Source organism: Sinocyclocheilus anshuiensis, unplaced genomic scaffold, assembly GCF_001515605.1.
Source record: "Sinocyclocheilus anshuiensis isolate Anshui unplaced genomic scaffold, SAMN03320099.WGS_v1.1 scaffold1497, whole genome shotgun sequence".
Classification (NCBI taxonomy): domain Eukaryota; kingdom Metazoa; phylum Chordata; class Actinopteri; order Cypriniformes; family Cyprinidae; genus Sinocyclocheilus; species Sinocyclocheilus anshuiensis.
The window spans coordinates 451133-463578 of NW_015543492.1; the positions used below are offsets into that span (position 1 = coordinate 451133).

Below are 12446 nucleotides of genomic sequence, written 5' to 3' on the forward strand. Positions count from 1 at the left end.
TATATATATATAGATGTTAGATGAAAACCTTAAATAGAAATTAGATATGTTGCCTTGGCAATTAACTGAAATAAAATAAAGTTGAAGTACTAAAATTTCTCAAACTAAAATAAAAATAAATTAAAGCTAAATATAAATATAAAAAACTAACAAAATGACAAAAGCACATAACTAAATTACTAAAATGAAATATGAAAAGATAAAAATAAAAGTTTATTCAAAATATTAGTAAATACTATACAGTATATAAAGAGTATATAAGTATATAAATAATAATAATAGTACATATAAATACTACTCTCCTGCTTTCTGTAAAAACAACAAATGTGCATTGATGAGACGCAGTATTTTAATACCTGCATGACTGTTGGGTTTCATATGCTGCTAGTTTCATTTCTCCAGCTATTTGATGAGGAAATACAGAGGTTATTGAGTCATATTGTGCATTTGAGGAAAAGCTCTTTTGCTCTAAAAAGACAAAGCCTGTAGATTTATCCGTCAGCCCTTAAAATAGGTTCTCCAGTGTGTGTGTGTGTGTGTGGTCTGAACGTGGAGTTACACACTCCAGCAACTCCATCAAAATGCTTTAAACGTTCCCTCAGATTTTACAGCCTGTCGAGCTGCTCAAGATCACTAATTGCAAACATCACTTCAAAATTTGAGACAGCATATTTTAGCATGCCGAGAGTTTGAAGTCTTGGGAGATTTGATGCCCGTGAGAATCGCAGATTCATGCCGTGTTAAAACACGCGTGTGTTGCCATGGACGACTCACACAACCTCTGTGTGTCATATTTAGCTGTTCCAGTGTTAAAAATACATTACAATAACACACTCGAAAACAGTCAAGTACATGAGATTCACTCTCACAGCATTCACAATTCACACACAACACCTAATATCTCACAAAACAAACTCAATCATAGGATGTTACCACTCAAAATAAGCTGGAATTGTGAAATAAAAGAAAAATAATTGTTGGGAAAAGAGATAAAGAGGAAAATTACAGATAGTTTCACCAAGTCACTGAGTCTGAGGCAAAAATAAAAAGTAAAAAAAAAAAAAAAATGCATTGTTTTTTCATGCACTGATCAATTTTGGGCTATTTATAAGGAGCTTTTTTTTTGTACAAGTGTTTATTTTATTGCACTTATCCATTTGCGTATATAGATTTCAATTACAATACATAACTTTAATCGTTAAATCAACCAACTGGGGAAGTATGGCAATATTATTTATTATTTTATTTTGTATTTATTATTCTAATTATTTATTAGTTAATTTTTTTTCATCCTATTCTTGCCTTAAGTCATTATACCAACTTTGTTTCTCCTAAAATAAAGTAAGACATTTGCTGTCACAGTTAGAGTACAGAAGCATAACGTTCATGATAATTTGGTTTTGGGAGCATCTAATAAGAAATGTTTGAGTTCATATTGAGATCTTGGCAAATCTGAGCACATATTTGAGATTTCTTATGAGACACGTGATTCAGGCAGAACATCTGAGAAGCTGGAGCTTTCGGCAAAAATCTCGGTTTACTCTCCATTTAATCTCTGGGGAAACAGCTGTAATATCAGCGCTCTCGTGTATGATCTTTGACTTTCGTGAGAGCATTAAAGGCACAATATGTAATTTTCGCCGCTAGAGGGCGCGTATTCAAAATAAACAAATAGACAAAGGCATAGTTTGATGACGCTGTGACTGAGTGTGGAATCATGGGAGTTGTGGTCTTCATCCGCACAGCCGATGCAATCCGACGGGACTCGGGCAGAAATCATGTTCATGGATAAGCTAATGATTTATTAACATAGTAGAATGAAGCAGGATGAGGCTGAAAGCCGTCGAAGTGAAATGAGGCCGCTGAACGAGCGCGACAGATGGCTCGAAAGCAGCGGAGCTTTTATTATGCCACACTTTAGCGCTTCATCATATCACCCCTTTAAATCGGTCTGTTGTAATTGAGCGTTATCGAGGCTGTAGAGGTTTACATGCCGCATGGAGGAAAACTTCCACTTGTTGGGCCTCGTTTTAACTGGGCAATTCCGGATGGAGGCGGAAGGTGGATGTAGGTGTGTAAAACTATTCCGGTGTGTGAATTTAAACATCCTCCCACTGAAAGGTGAGGCGTACAGATCTTACGTAACACAGCAGGAAGGACAAAACATGCCAGATTCACTTTGTGTAACTTTATCCACTGCTAGATACTATTAGCTAAAAAAATATATATATATCTCAATATTCTATATATATATAAATAAAAATATAAATATATACACTGGGATAACAGACATGTACCATGGTAATATATATATATATATATATATATATATATATGTTGAAAGATATTTACTTACATATTTTTAGAATTTTTAGGTGAAATAATGAGAAACATCATACAAAGACTTTAGGGAACAATTATGCAAATGAGTCTTTGAATCAGAGTTCTGAAATAATGAATTGATTCAACACACAAACACTTCAATGAACAATGATGCGAATGAATAATTTAATGAACGATTGAATCGGAGTATTGAATCAATAAATCAATTCACCACACAGAGACTTCAGTGAACAATGAAGAGAATAAATAATTAGATGAATAATCGAATCAGAGTTTTGAATCAATTCACAGCACAGGTGGTGTGTTCAGCTTGAAGCGGTGCTGCGTAGACTGATCGGTGTACAGTAAGATATCAAAGTACCGTGAGAGCGATACAGAATAACTGAATAATTGAATGAATATCTGAATCATAATTTTGAATCGATGAATAAATTCAACACACAGAGACTTCAGTCAACAATGATGTGAATGAATCTTTGAATCAGAGTTTTGAAACAATTCATTGAAATGGACAGTTTGAACTTAATGAAAATGAAAATATTTAACAAATAAAGACACTATTAAAACATCTCTATCTCAAACCCCTCAAATTCACGCTTTTAAGGAAATGTACCAGTCAAATAAAATCATTTTTAAAATACAATATTCACAATGTTGCTACCTTTTTATATCGCAGGAAAAATCATTGAGGATATATTGCGAATATTCAATATATATCGTCCAGCACTAAATGTTGAAATCTGTTCTGGCAGACCATGTTAATTTGATCCTAATTTTAGCTCAGATGAAATTGCTCAGCCTGATGAAGAATGAGATCAGATATCTGCTCATTAAAGTCAAACTGATTTTATCAGACGTTTCTTTGCATCTCATGATCTGTCTTCAGTAAGATCATACAATAGAGGAAGATTATGCTTTCATCAATGCAAACTCACACATTTCTCAAAGACCCTCCTTATCATCAGACTTTTGAGAAATAACAGTCTGTGCAACAGCTTCATTATGATTATGTGCAAATAATAGGACACAATCGTCTATCAACAAACACTTATCCTGTCATTATTTACCTTAAAAAAAATATTTTATGTCCCACAGTGGAAAGAATGAAGGTGAGAGTTTTGATTTCTAGTTAATTATTCCTTTATGGAAACTCTGAATTCTCATGCAGTGCAATTCTGAAATTGTAAAAAGACCACTAAAGTGTTTTTCACGTTTCCTCAAGGCCTCAGAGACTTTAATTGGAAAGAGTTTCATCATTAGCGGAATATTCCGGATGCTTTGCATGAGAATGAGGCGTCTGGTTCACGCAAACGCTTCATTAGCATACACAGACTCTGACAGAAAACACAGGCTTCATTTCACAAATGAAACAATTATTGCCAGAGCGAGACATTGTGCATTCGCTGTCATTAGATTAATTGTTTAATAAGAGAGTAAATCCTCGCCTCGCCGCGTGATCGATATGAGCTTTTTAAATTGGATGCTACTGTTAATGTGTCATGAGACAGAAAAGCTCCAGCATTAATCCTTCCTTATTATGCAAACTCCATTCAAACCTCCAGCAAAAAAATGCTTTTAAAAATATATGTAAATGTATATTTTACACATAGAATATATATACATATACACACAAAATATATATTTTTAAAAGCATTTATTTATTGTATTACATGTGCGAACATATATTTTAATAAAAGCAAGAAACATACTTTACAATGTTCCAAAAATATTGCAATATATTAAAAATGTAAACATTATTAAATCTTTGTAAATACAGTTTTGATCTCTAGTAAGCTATTCCATCCACAATAGCAATTAGGCTTAATTTATGATTGTATTTTCTTGCCACATAATACATTAAAATAAAAATAAAATAATAATAAAAATAAAAATAAAATAAAAAAATAAAACATTTCATTGAGCTTCCCTGTTTTCAACATATATTTAAAATATATTTTGGCTGTATGAGAGAAACCATTTTCACTCAGAAATTGCTTGTAAATTTCACAAACAGTACAAAGAAATGGCAAGCAACATTGATTTAAATGTGACATTTTACGTAGAAATTGTATATTCTTTTAAAACATACTCCAATAACACTTTAAAATAAAACAAAATCAGTTTTTACAGTGCATAGTCTCTTGATAGCAACCTGTAAGCAATAGCATTTTCATGGCCATAATGTGATCACATCCTTCAATTTCTTGTGCATGTTTTCATAACAAGCACTGTTTTCGAGATGCATTATGGCCTCTAACATATCATGATCCCAAACCACATAGAAACGCACTCCATAAACTAGATTTCTCTGGAGGATATGTATAGCACATGAACACCAGTTTTATTGCCTGTAATCACACAAAAATCTGTGTCCTGAAACACATGATCAAGGTTACAGAAGGAAACAACAAAGCATTGTGTCAGTCTCTCAGCCTGATTTAATATGTATAGAACAGGCAAATGTACTTCCAGAATCTGCAGGGACTCCGTCTTTGGAGCGTTCAGAGACACGTCTGCGCTTCCAGACTCACATAAAAATAATTAAATGTGAACATGTCCGGGCCTGCATGCAATACAAACGACATGTGACGCGCAGCACCGCCAAACCAGATACTCATCTTTTGCACCCTAGACTCCAAGAGGATATTACATATATCACAATAAATGCCCTGAACATATATATAAGGATGGGTTATTCGAGGAAGACAATACAAGAAGCAAATTTTTGAGAAATTTAAATTGGCTGAAAATGGACTCTCCCTCAAGCCATTCAAGATGTAGACGAGTTTGTTTCTTCATCAGATTTGGAGAAATGTAGCACTGCATCACTTGCTCACCAGTGGCTCCTCTGCAGTGAATAGGTGCCGTCAGAATGAGAGTCCAAACAGCTGATAAAAACATCACAATAATCTACAAGTAATCCACACCACTCCAGTCCATCAGTTAATGTCTTGAGAAGCCAAAAGCTGTGTGTTTGTAAGAAACAAAATCCATCATTAAGGTGTTTTTAACTTCAAACCGTTGCTTCCTGCAAAATATGATAATGCTACTCCAGTGAAAAAGTCATCTCGTCTGAATCAGGAGAGAAATACACACCGTTTACAAGCGAAAGCAGTTCAAAATAGTTCTAAACAATTAATTTGATATGAGAGGACAACAGGAGGACTTTTTAACTGCAGGAAGCATTATTATGGAATATGGATTCGTTTTTTGGCCAGAAGCAACTGTTTAAAGTTAAAACGTCTCAATGATGGAACAAATTAATGATTTGTTTCTTACAAACACACATCTTTTTGCTTCACAAGAAATTAATTGGTGGATTATTGTGATGTTTTTATCAGCTGTTTGGACTCTCATTCTGACAGCACCCATTCACTGCAGAGCATCCATTGCTGAGACACTGATGCAATGCTACATTTCTCCAGATCTGATGAAGAAACAAACTCATCTTCATCTTGGACGACATGAGAGTGAGTACATTTTCAACACAATTTCATTTTTGGGTGAACTATTTCACAATGAATTATAAAGAAACAGCAAGTAACACGTTGAATTAAACGTGAAATGTTGAAGTAGAAAAACTGAAATAGTATTTTCTAGTAAAACCTACTCTAATAATTTTCAACTTTGAAAAATCTTTTTTTTTTTTCAGTGTACGTGGCTTGTATTCTCTGACTTTGTTTAGCAAAAGCCCTGATCAAAACAGTGAATGTATCAACTACCAAGGACACAGTTAGGAGCACTAACACTGAAATAATAATTGAGCTCAAAGCTTTGAGTATGAGGTTTGAATACTGTCTGAAATAAACTGATTCAAAACTCCAAACTGGAGCTGGTTACACTCTGTAAGGACCGTAATGCTTGAGGATTCGTCTGTCCCTGCGAGGACGTGTCGACTTGTCAATGCTTTCACAGCTAATTAAAAAAATTACCCTGAATCTCTCAAGTTTTTGAGTGCTTTTGTTTCTTAAATATTCACCCTTGGGAGTTATTATGAATTTTGAGCCCATCTTAAATTAGACGCTGTTTGATTTAGTGTTTCATTTGAAGAAGGGAACACAAGTACTGAACATCACAGCACCTCAAGACATGTTTCATCATTATTCTCATAATCCTCAAATATTTACAAGGTTGAAAACGCAATAACATTGAAGGTGATGAATATGCATCAATTGATTATGAAATCACATATAAATATATCTATGGAAAACTGTGAAGATGTGACCTGTAATATAATAATGAATTCTGTGTTTTCTGCTGCAATAAACCAAATGTGAGAACATCATAAAACTGAGAACATGAAAACATAAAACAGCAAGTACTATTTGAACAAAAAAAGCAAGCACAAGCACACTTTACAAACAAAATGTTTGACAAAAACTATTGTGACACGGCGACTCTTAACATCCATACAACTTGCTTTGATACTTAATACTACTAGTTTCAGACTTTATTTTAGTATTTTACGATCATATTATTACAGGTTTTATTCATATTTTGAATTAGTTTTTATTTTTATAATTTGCATTTTCATTTCAGTTAATTTTAGTACTTTTATGTTTTGGCATTTCTATTTTTTATGTCTATATACAGTAGTTCCTATTAATTTGATTTCAGATTTAGTTTGTTATTTTAATGAAAATAAAACTAGCTGAAATAAAAAGTTTAAATATATATTTTTTATATATAATATTTTTTTAGATGTTTTTTTTTAAATTTCAAGTAAATAAAGTTCTTTTTAGTTTTAGTTTACTACAATAACTCTGTTTTAAAGTTTTTTTTTTAATAGCTTGCAAATTGATTACAAATCATTAAATCCACTTGAAATATTTACAATTATTCCTTAAGCTCAACATCCTCCAACAGATCTGACCGTGTTTGCCTCTCAGAAATGTGAATCATTTTAGCAGCTCACCACTTGTCACAGCTTAAACCTCTTAAAAATAGATCCAATTTGTGGTCCCGTTTTAGACACGGCGCAATGACAATAGGCGTCCACACTTCAGATGAAAAAGGACAACAGATGTCAGTGTCAAAGATTTGATGGTGCTTTTCACTGAACCCGTGACAAACCGTGTTTCGTCTCCCTTCAGACGCTTTTGTTTTCATTTCAGTTCTCTTAGATTTGGCCTCTTGTCAGAATTCGGCCCTTGTTTTATTTATGACCCCTTACTTTGCATCACGGTGCCAGAGAATTGCCACTGGATGCAAAATTGACACCATGCATGTATTTTTTTCACCTAAAAGAGAAATAAATATCAGTGCATGTTTTTTGTGGTTTTGATGATATTGTTGGCTTTGTATGTTACATTTTAATGAATGCATAATTACTCAAATGTTAATACATGCACATCACTGTCAAAAGGAAGCACAATTTTTTTAGGTCTTAAGCCTTAGAAGTGCATCTTAAAATACCCCCTATGTAGGCAGCTCAGTAGGCTTTGGAACAGAGGCGAAAAAATGGTCTATGCATTGGAATAACAGTGTAAATGAATCTTTTATTTCATTTTCTCTACATCATGCATTTACAGTGTGATGTACCATTGGTCCTCCTCCAGTTTTACGTCTTCAAGGTATGTCACACTTTTGAGCAGAAGTCAGTTTCATGTATACAAAGCAAAAAATGGTACACAAAGATAAAGAAATTACCTTAAAAAAAAAAAAACCTAACATAGGAAGAAACATATGCCGCAACTCTCCTCTACTTTTTTCCAATAAAAGCCCTTTCACATGATTCACGTTCGGTTCCCCAATGCATCAAAATCAATGCAGCGAAGCGTCAAACTACAGCATTAAACCACGTCCTGAGCAGGTGCAATAAGTTTCTAACAGTAAGTAGTTTTTCTGTCCTCACTGAATGCAAAAATGCTGTGCAATGAGACAATCCCAGGCATTAAAGATTGTATTTGAAAAACAAGATGGACGATAGACTGATGTGCATATCTGGATCTGGAACACTGAATGCATATCATGACATTCAGAGAAAAAGTTAAGACTTGCCTTTGTTTCCTTTCTCCAATGCATCTAATCAAACGCTAGGACCTTCTGTTCTAAGATCAGATATTTTCACTATTTCCACACGTCATGCTTTTTTGCAACCTTGTCAAATCGGCCTTCAGCAAAACAATCAGCAAAGCTTTTCACGTGGAGGCCAGAACATCGCAAAGCATTGAAGCCGTGACACAAATCATGTGAAAAGGCCTTAAGAAAACAGGAAGAACAACGTCACGTATCAGTGTCACTCTAGAAGACCTCCTGAACTTCATTAATTTTATTCGGATTTTCCAGTATCTTTGTGCAGTAAAAACATCCCGCTTGAGGCCAAGTAAACTTGAGTTAGGCGAGACCGAATGAAACGTTTCAAAGCAAAGTTATCGGTAGCTGGAAGAATGACAGACTTATAGACAAGTATTTCAGGCACTTAGAAAATCTCTCCCCCGTGTCCTTGGCTACAGCGTGCTTCACTGTGGAGTCTGCATTGAGAAACGGCTTTCTTTCCCAGCACAATACAGCGTGTAGAACAACCGCAGTTAGACAAGGCAAAAGACTAGATAAGTACATTCAAACATGATTCTTTAAAGGGATTTCAGGTACCTTCCTACGCAAACGACAAGCTCTTTATCTACAGTGAAATCAGGTTAGCGTTCTCCTAATGCTCTTCTAAAGTTCTCCTAATGTTTCTGATGGACCAATGTTAAAGCCACGATCAAACGTCATTATTATAACGGCACCAACTTTGGAATTTAATTACCGTTTAAAAAGTTTTTTTTTTTTTAAAAGCACTTCACTGGATACACAACAATGAAGTTACAATAAAGAAACAACACTCATTCCACTCACAAAACTACCATAGCATTTCCAATTAGTGGATATGTTACTAATAATATACTGATGGCAATTTTATCCCCAATGATCAATGCTTTACATTTAAAATTTTGCCCCCCAATCTTGAATATATATGGTTGCATGTTTTGGTACCATGTTTTTTGGACACTAACATTGTATCAAAAACTACATTAGTATTTCCAATTTGTGGACAGGGGACTAATATTCTGACTGGCAATTTTTCCCCAATGATCAATGCTTTACATTTTACATTTAGTCCCCCATTTTTATTATATATGGTTGCATCCATCACAATACCATGTTTTTGGACAATACCACTGAATTAAAAACTACATTAGTATTTCCAATTTGTGGATGGTACTAATATATTCTGATTTTATTCCCAATGATCAGTGCTCTACATTTTACATTTGGTTACCCAATCTTGAATATGGTTGAATCCTTCATAATACCATTTGTTTTGGACATTTTGGACATGGTAATCATGGAAATACCACAGTATACTTGGATCAAGTGAATGCAATGATATATGAAAGCCATCTGAAACTTACTATATCATGGTACCACCACAATCCATTTTCATAAGGGCCCTGATTTCCTCCAGAACTTGTTCCCAGCATCCTGTTTTCCATTTCCTCTCTTCTCCTGCCGTCTTTCTATCCTCTAGCTCTCCCCATGGCTTTGCTTTGCTGGACTCAGCAGTCAGCCGTAAGAATAAGACCAGTAACAGAGTGACAGCTGTAATTTTCTGCTTGCGACCGGCCTGAATTACTGTGCACACACAATAATATCACTGAGCGCTAATGGCCCTACCGCCACAGCGCAAGGGGAAGCTGAAGTTCCCCATCAGGATGTATATTTTCTGTCCTGGACGTCAAGAGTTGGATTCAGGGATGGAACCTTACATTTACGAAAACACACTGGCCATCTCGTAGACTACACGATGACTAACACAGGGCTCGGAAGCCTCTTTTTACCCACGGTGAGTTACGACATCGACAAAGAGCCTCACAAGTAACGTTACCGACAAAAGACTCGGATGGAGGTATCAACTACGTCCCTCGACTACAGTTCCGAGAATCACGTGACAAGCACCACACCAGCACTGCTGTGCTCTACGACTCAACGATTCACAATTTAATGTGCACGAGTTTTAACGCAAAAACAAACCGAAAAATGCACAGGATTACAATAATAGTTTTAGAATGTTGGAAGAAATGTCCCGTCGTTTCACTAATAAAGGGTACACCACGCCTTTTAAAGGCCGTAAAATGATTCGCGATTGTAGCTAATGTGCACATGCCTGGTTTATCGTTTGTCTTACAAAACTTGGTAGCATCAAAACATCGTAGGGTTTTTACAAATCATTGGAGTCTATCAACATTTGCACCTGAGATTTGAATTCTCAAAATACCTGTACTGGTCATTAGCGCCGCTTAATGATCTATTCCATCTAGTAAAAAAAAAAAAAAGCCTGAAAACAAGTTCTCGCTCTGAAGGTGGGATTGGACCACGTTTAAAGGACAACTTTGCGATTGTTTTAATGCCACCTGGACGTCACGCTTAAAAGACTCTCTCTCTCGTAAGGACAAAGTGTTGGGAGTGTATCACAAATTGTTCTAAATACATACTCAGAAACAGGAAAGCACATTGGAAAAAGAGAAGACAGGTGTAGTACGCTAGACGACATTTACGATTCGTGTCAGATTAATCAACATCCTGGTTTAAGGCCCGTTCACGCTAAGAATGATAACTATACCGATAACCATATTAGCATCCACACCAACGATAACGTTCTGTATATTATAAGGGCGTGCTGCAGTTTTGAATGCTCAAGCTCTTTAAAGCCGGATGGGTTCTGATTGCCTGTAGATGCTTTTATCATTCACCTGGAAAACACTGTTCTAACAATATAGCTCCTCAATGCCGTTATCGTTGTAGCTGTGGCGCGAACTTCCATGTTCTCTTATAGTTAGCATTATAGTTATCATTCTTGGTTTGAACGGGCCTTTAGTCTCTGGGATCGTGTGAACTTTGTAACGTCACACGACCGTGCTGATGTCCTCCGGTTCCTTGGGCTTGCTGGGAAGCGATTTCAGGTACTCAAGGTGTCGTCTTGCATCTTCTTGGTTCTGCCGTACATAGTACACAACATAAGAGATAACCATCGCGAACCAGCCAAACATGGTCACCAACATGGCGTAGTCGGTGGTCCGCTTGGCCAGGTTGCACAAGTCTGCATCCACGGCCAGGAACGGCTGGCCCTCTTGGTCCCTCAGCTCTGAACTACGGCACAGCACGCGCGTGGCAGCCTCATGGTTGTGCGCCATGCCACCCAGCGCCTGCTGCAGGGCGCAGTCGCAATGCCAAGGGTTGTTGTCCACCATCACACGTGCCTTCAGCCGTGCGAACGCGTCCTTGTGCACGCTAGTGATTCGGTTGTGGGAAAGGTCCAGCACTTCCAGAGAGCCCTCCAATCCGACGAACGCCCCCTCACCGAGGGTTTCCACTGCATTATGGGAGAGATTGAGCCTCCGAAGCATCCTCAAGCCATGAAATATGCGATCGGGCACCAGAGATATGTGGTTTCGGTCCAGCTGCAGCAGCTGGGTGTCTGGGGGGACGTCGGGCGGGATCTCCTTCAAGCGTGACAGACTACAGGTGACGTTGAGGCCGTGCGGAGGGCTTTCGGAGCGCTGACAGGTGCAACCCTTGGGACAGGTACTAGCAGACGGAAAGCACAGGACCATGAGCACCAGGCTCTGCAGCAGCAGACACATGGGGATGGAGCGCGAAAGCCACAGGTCCAACGGCGTCATGCTGACAGGCAGTCAACATACTGGACGCCCGGGCCGTTCACGGGAGCCCCATAGCGGGACCGCGTCATCACCAAGAGCCGTGGGTCTCGTCAACTCTCATCGTCTGTTTGAGCCTGCGGAGGAAGAAGACACAGTGAACGCATACGCTAACAAGTCGACAAGCTAATTTATGGGTGGGAATGACACCTCTCCTCCATCAACTCTCGAACAGAATGTGCCACTGAACACAGGGAACATACAGACCTCAGAGAGGCTTGTCAGAGAAACTGACATCAGTGTAACACTAAGCGCTATGTGGCTTACTAAAGTCTAAGCAAAATCTACTGACAGCTTTGTCAATGGATAATGTATGTACAATTTCCGTTTTTATGTTTTAGTGAATTCTGAGTAAATATAATGAAAATAACTTTGCTTACATCAGGAAATTGATGCACATCT

The 12446-nt window shown here is 37.1% G+C and overlaps 1 protein-coding gene across 1 annotated transcript in view; it reads right to left on the minus strand.

Annotated features, from left to right (window-relative positions):
• Window positions 1-7867: 7867 nt before the first annotated feature.
• The window catches only part of LOC107694769 (leucine-rich repeat-containing protein 3B-like), a 13264-nt gene continuing 8685 nt past the window's right edge, over window positions 7868-12446 (minus strand). The window contains exon 2 of the mRNA XM_016494449.1: window positions 7868-12121. Within this exon, the coding sequence (XP_016349935.1) occupies window positions 11232-12008 (777 nt within the window). The 5' untranslated portion in view covers window positions 12009-12121 and the 3' untranslated portion in view covers window positions 7868-11231. The remainder of the gene's footprint in view (window positions 12122-12446) is intronic.